We start from the raw sequence: 6,774 nt of genomic DNA, 5'->3' as shown, positions 1-6,774 counted from the left end.
TAAGTCCTCTGTAAACCAAGGTGGAACAATGTGCAGCTCATGATATGAAAGCATTGCAATTCACAAACATTGCTTCAGGGTTTATTGTAAAAATTCTAAAGGCTTTTAAAATTTCAGATTGTCTCAGTTGTTTGTTTTGGGCGAGCACATTGTCGGAAACGGCAAGTTCAGACACGCGATCAGCCAAACACAACCTCGAGCCTGTGAGAAAGGTATGCGCTCGAGTGTTCAGCACAGGCTGTAAACCCTCACGTTTACAGACACAGAAATTCTAGTTGGTCGACATTGCAGAAAAGTCTGACAGCTAGTATTGTTTATTTATTTCATTCAACAATGCAGTTTTATTATATACATAGGTTCTGGGGGCGGCACGGTGGTGTAGTGGTTAGCGCTGTTGCCTCACACCAAGAAGGTCCGGGTTCGAGCCCCGTGGCCGGCGAGGGCCTTTCTGTGCGGAGTTTGCATGTTCTCCCCGTGTCCGCGTGGGTTTCCTCCGGGTGCTCCGGTTTCCCCCACAGTCCAAAGACATGCAGGTTAGGTTAACTGGTGACTCTAAATTGAGCGTAGGTGTGAATGTGAGTGTGAATGGTTGTCTGTGTCTATGTGTCAGCCCTGTGATGACCTGGCGACTTGTCCAGGGTGTACCCCGCCTTTCGCCCGTAGTCAGCTGGGATAGGCTCCAGCTTGCCTGCGACCCTGTAGAACAGGATAAAGCGGCTAGAGATAATGAGATGAGATGGGACGTCCATACCGTCCATACCCAATTCTACGCCTGTGCCTTAACGGTCTTTTGGCATGCATATTATGAAGAACAGTTCAACTAAGTAAAGAGAAACGACATCCATCATTATTTTAAGACATGAAGTGACTTTTAATTAATAAAAATAAACACTGAATTAGAAAGTGTGCCCAAATGTTTGACTGGTACTATAGTGCTGTCCGAGGCTCCCGATATATATATATTTTTTTAGTATAAATTTTTATTAGCTCACCTGCCATAGGGCTAATGAGCGATTGCCATCACACAGCGTCCGTCCATCCACAATTCACAAAAATTGCTGCTCCTCCCTGAGTTTTCACTAGATTTTGATTCTGATGGATTTTGTTTGGAAGATCTAATCAGTCTGCACAAAAGTTACTCCCTGGTTTTGTGATTTCTCATTAACAAGTCGCTAATTAGGCCAATTAACAAACTTTCTGGAAAATCGCTACTCCTCCCTGAGTTTTCAATGGATTTTGATTCTGTTTGTTTTGTTTGGAAGATCAGATTGTTCTCATTGTTCTCATGAAGAGCAGCGTAGCTAATTATAAACGAGTCTGGTTTCTCATGGTACAGCCGTGTGAGCTACTGCATCACTGATGCTCTGGTTTTATAACTCCTTCATTATCGATTCAGTACAAAAACATTTCAGATTCCTGACATTAGTTTTCCAGAACAAAATAAAATGTTACAGAAAAATGTTTGTAACTGTGCCAGTCAAAGTGTCCAGAAGAACTGTGGCTGGTTCTGGAAGATGCTCAGTAAAACTTAGAGCTCATTTCCTTATAAAACTGAACACACTGTACCTGAGACGAGTATTTTTTTTTTTTTTAGAGCAAAGGATCATCACACCAAATATTGACTGTTTTATTTATTACCGTTTACTGTAATACTATTTTTATAGTATTTTTTTAATCTAGAAACATTTAATATTTAATTTCATTGTTTCTGAAGGCATCTTTACGGTATTTCTTTGACTTTTGCACAGTACTGTGTATGTGTGTATGTATATGTACTGTAGGTGCAATTTGTAATTAAGTGATCAATCTCATTAAATCAGTCTCATTAAATCAGTCTCATTAAATAATACCTTTAATTTTGATGCTTAATAATAAATTATCAAACAGCTAAATTATGGTATATTCCAAATTATTATGATCACTTACCATATTACACAACCTATATTCACCTTGGAATCCTTTGAGATCGAGTAACTTCAAAAATATCGGAACAACAAATAAACACACACAGTTTCAATAATTAATTGAATTTATTATAACAAAGATAAAAATGAATAATAGCAGTTGAAATCTTCAAATAGTCAGCAGCAAACAATGAGATGTGTGTGTCCGTAGTAGTGTGTGTGAGAGCATGTGTGTGTGTATGTGCGTGTGTGTGATAAAAAAATTAAATATTAGCAATTGAAATACATTCAAATGGTCATCCGTGATATATGTGGGTTTGAATGTGGGCACGGGGGAATGCGCTATAAAGTTTGAATTGAATCAGGGCTTGGAATGTTATCTAAAGTTGAGACAAAGGACCTCGTGATAAAGAACAGAGGGGGGAAGGGTCACCACGTGTTTCATTGTAGAACAAGAGAGTTAGCTTTGGTTTACTAGCTAAGGTGTGTTGTGAGGCCTATGGCCTAAACAAAAGGCTAGCGTGGGATGCTAACTAAGGTGTGTGTGTGTGTGTGTGTGTGTGTGTGTGTGTGTGTGTGTGTGTGTGTGTGTGTGTGTGAACACGTGGTGAGGCCTTATGGTCCCTGGAGACAATACAATTAGCCCTGGATGCTAATGAGACAAAAGAATTAGCCGTAGCAGCTAACCCACTAGCTTATAACATTACCAAATTCACTGAAACCTTGATGAGGTCAAAATATGTGTAAATAATGAAATTAAAGTGTTAGAAAGGAAAAGGGAGTATGCAAAACCTATCTATTAAACAATTGAGAGATCAAAAATAGAACAATGATGGAAACACAGTCAGTGTGCACACTTAAACAGTTCCTGAGTTTAAATTCATACTATGTAAATAAAACTAATTCCTAAGACTAGTCTTTTTGCCCAAAATGCCAAATCTGCTCCAGTACCTTGTCTCTGTGTAGGAATACAGAGAAGCTACGAAGATGCTGAATTTTACAGGAGCTCGTGAAGACTTCTGTAGAAGGCAGAGAATTCTTGATCCGACGCATTGTAGTTCGTGGGAAGAAAGTCTCTGATTAAAACAATGTGCACAGCGCTTTGTTAGAGGGAGCCGGTCGCCTCTAACTTTAAATTAACTGCTTGGGCTGCAGTCGTACATACTTATAATGCGAATAAATGAAAACCGGTTGTAACTCAATCTGAGTTTAAAATCGCGCAATTCTAGAGTCTACCGTGGCCAAAGGTAAATGACAGAAAACGCGCTAAATCGTGGATCTTGCAAGAAAGACGTCTTTTTTTTTTTTTTTTTTTTAAATCTTTTTTTATTTTTTATAGTTAAACACATACATACCAGTATATGCATATGTACATACAATATACCAAAATATATATACATAATATATACATACTTACATACACATGAAAACTTCAATTATATATATAAAAAAAAAAAAAAAAAAAAAACAACAACAATGAACAAAAAAAAAACACTACCCTACCACCCCCCGCCCCTCCCGTCTCCCACGGCTCGTCCTGACAAAAAAAAAAATGATACTGGTTACCGATGCATTCCTGAGTACAACAGACACACTCAGTTGGGCAGTACCTCCAAATTAGTGAAATATGAAATAAAGGGTTGCCATTTGTGAAAAAACTTGTCCGTACATCCTCTCAATGTATACTTAATTTTCTCCAGTTTTAGGAAAAACATGGTGTCTTTAAGCCACCTGAAAATGGAAGGACATTTAGCAGATTTCCAATGCAACAGTAAAGAACGTCTTGCTAGTAAGGATGTATAAGCAATAATATCCTTTTGTATAGAATTCAGTGCAAGTGAGGCATCAGGAATCCCAAAAATGGCAACCAACGGGCAAGCCTGCAGATTTACACCAAGAACAGTGGACATAATGGAAAAATAGCCTGTCCAAAAACTATTCAGCTCAGGGCAAAGAAAAAACATATGGCTGAGGTGACAGGGAGAGCCATGGCACTTATCACATGTATCTTCTACTTCTGGATATATTTCAGAAAGTCTTGACTTGGAAAAATGGACCCTGTGTAAAACTTTGAATTGGATAAGTCCAAGACGAGCACAAGAAGTAGTAGACTGTATCCTACCTACAGCGCGTTCCCAGACCTCTCCAGTTAATTGAATTCCCAGTTCCCTTTCCCATGCATTCTTAATTTTGTCATTTGACTGACTGTTTAATGCCAAAATGAAGTTATATATATTTGAAATCATTCCTCTCTGATGTGGAGAACGTGAGAGCAAGCTTTCCCAAGGTTGCTCTGGAGGTACAGAGGGAAAATTAGGGAAACACTTAGAAACAAAATTACGAATTTGAAAATAGCGAAACAAATGAGTAGCAGGGAGTCCAAAATTAGATGACAAGTTGGCAAAACTATCGAAAACGCCATCTACATATAAGTGTTTAAATTGTTTGATACCCTTGTCATACCACCCTGAGAATGTTGAGTCTAAGAGTGATGAAGGAAATAAGTGGTTGTTGTTTAAAGGACCCAAAGAAGATATGGCTGTGAATTTAAAGTGTCGTCTAAATTGATACCAGACCTTTAGTGTATTCAGAACCACTTGGTTATCAGTGTATAAAGAGAGTTTTGTAGGTAAAGAAGAATAGAGTAAAGCGGCTATGGAGGATCCCCTACAAGATGGTAGTTCTAATTTACACCAGCAGGTTCCAGGAGATTGTAACCAGTAGCAAAGTTTATGAATGTGAGCAGCCCAGTAATAAGATTGAAAACTGGGTAATGCAAGTCCACCGCTAAGTCTGCATCTCTGCAATAAAGATTTACGAACCCTTGGTGATTTCCCAGCCCATATAAAAGAAGAAATTATCTTATCCAGGGAGTCAAAAAAGTTTTTTGGCAGAAAAAGAGGAATTGACTGAAATAAGAAAAGGAATTTTGGTAAAATATTCATTTTGACAACATTAATCCTGCCAATTAACGAAAGGGGTAGGTTACCCCACCTTTGAATATCCGATGTAATCTTTGAAATGAGAGGAGTGAAATTAGCTGCTGCAAGGCCAGATATTGAACGCGTCACATTTATACCTAGGTATTTGAACCCCGCCAAATTAAAATGAAAAGGCAAGTCTGACTGTTGGAGGCAACATGCTGCAGTGTTAATGGGAAAACATTCACTTTTCTCCAAATTCAATTTATAACCTGAAAACGAACTGAAGTTCTCCAGAATATTTAAAACGGGAGGGACAGAAGTTGCAGGATCAGTTACATACAATAACAAATCATCAGCATACAACGATAATTTATATTCAATCCCATTTCGAACGACTCCTCTAAATAAAGGGGAGGACCTTAGTATAATAGATAAAGGCTCAATAGCGACTGCAAAGAGCAAGGGCGACAAAGGACAGCCTTGGCGACATCCGCGACCCAGGACAAAATAATCAGAGTAGATATCGTTAGTATGGACACTAGCTTTTGGGGATGAGTAAAGAAGGCGAATCCAAGAAATAAATTTATCACCGAATCCAAATTTCTTCAGAACTGCAAACAGGTACTCCCACTCTACCCTATCAAAAGCTTTTTCAGCATCTAATGAAATTACAATCTCAGGAAGTTTAGATGAATACTTGGAGTAGATTATATTAAAAAGTGTACGGGTATTAAAAAACAGTTGGCGTCCTATTATAAAACCATTTTGCTCTTCAGATATAATAGAAGGGAGCACGTTCTCTAAACGAGATGCGATTACTTTAGCCAGCACCTTCACATCAGCATTAAGCAGAGATAACGGTCTGTAAGAACCACAGCTGGTTGGAAGAAAGACGTCTTTATCTGGGTTTGCTCGGCAGAGCAAATCTCTTTGTGCCTGCAGACTGCTGGTCCAGACGGAAAAGAGAAAGAGCAGAAACGTGTTCAGTTACTTATGGCTTCACAGAGGATGTGACGTAGGTGATCCCGCCCAGGCGTGACGTAGGTCAACGCGGAAGCTGGTGATGGGAGTTGTAGTCCTGAAAGACGAGACAGGCGGTACCTACAGTACACACACACACACACACACACACACACACACACACACACACACACACACACACCAGCCGCTTTAATAGGAACTTATTGTTGACTCTAAGATTCCTATTAGCTGTAGGAGTGGAACCCAATGTGCTCTTCTGCTGTTGCATGCTGAGATGCTTTTCTGCTCACCACGGTTGTAAAGAGTGATTATATGAGTTACTCTCGAACCAATCTGGCCATTTTCCTCTGCCCTCTGTTATCACCAAGGCGGTTGCTTCCACCCACCGAACTGTTGCTCACTCAGTGTTTTTTGTTTTTCGCACCATTCTGTGTAAACTCTAGAGACTGTTGTGTGTGAAAACCCCAGGAGATCAGCAGTTTCTGAAAATCTCAAACCAGTCCATCTGGCTCAAACCAACAGCCATGCCACAGTAAAAGTCACACTTTGAGATCACAATTTTTCCCGTTCTAATGTTTGAAGTGAACATTAACTGAAGCTCTTGATTTGTATCCACATGATTTTATGGATCATGCTGCTGTTAAAGGTCCCATGGCATGGTGGTTTGTTGATGCTTTAAACGGGCTCGTGGAGGCTTCCGGATGTTATATCCGCAGCCTTTCTCGAAATGAACCCTCGGCACGTAAATATAGCCTCCTGGGAGAAAGCCCCATTTCAGCGCTTTTCCCAGTGCGTCGTTTTGCTAATGAGAAGCAGGAGGCGGGGAAGTGTAGAGGGTGGGGGCGGGCCATGGGGGGAGGGGGAGGGGCTTAACCAAGCTGCACGCACACACATACTCGCTGCTATCAGCGCCTGTAGCCACGCTGCTAAGACAAAACCCCGTTCTCCCTCGGACTCCTTTCGTA

At 40.1% G+C, this 6,774-nt stretch overlaps 1 protein-coding gene across 2 annotated transcripts in view; it reads left to right on the top strand.

The window, feature by feature from the left end:
• The window catches only part of prss12 (serine protease 12), a 78,360-nt gene that overhangs the window by 17,583 nt on the left and 54,003 nt on the right, over nucleotides 1-6,774 (top strand). The window contains exon 2 of one of the 2 annotated variants that reach the window (XM_060916599.1): nucleotides 5,748-5,925. The exons of the other annotated variant lie outside the window; for it this stretch is intronic. Within the exon in view, the coding sequence (XP_060772582.1) occupies nucleotides 5,892-5,925 (34 nt within the window). The 5' untranslated portion in view covers nucleotides 5,748-5,891. The remainder of the gene's footprint in view (nucleotides 1-5,747; nucleotides 5,926-6,774) is intronic. 2 annotated transcript variants of the gene reach the window in all.

Source organism: Neoarius graeffei, chromosome 3 (assembly GCF_027579695.1).
Source record: "Neoarius graeffei isolate fNeoGra1 chromosome 3, fNeoGra1.pri, whole genome shotgun sequence".
In the NCBI taxonomy this organism is placed as follows: domain Eukaryota; kingdom Metazoa; phylum Chordata; class Actinopteri; order Siluriformes; family Ariidae; genus Neoarius; species Neoarius graeffei.
Note: the sequence above shows the minus strand (reverse complement) of the source record. Positions and strands in the feature narration are given on the sequence as shown.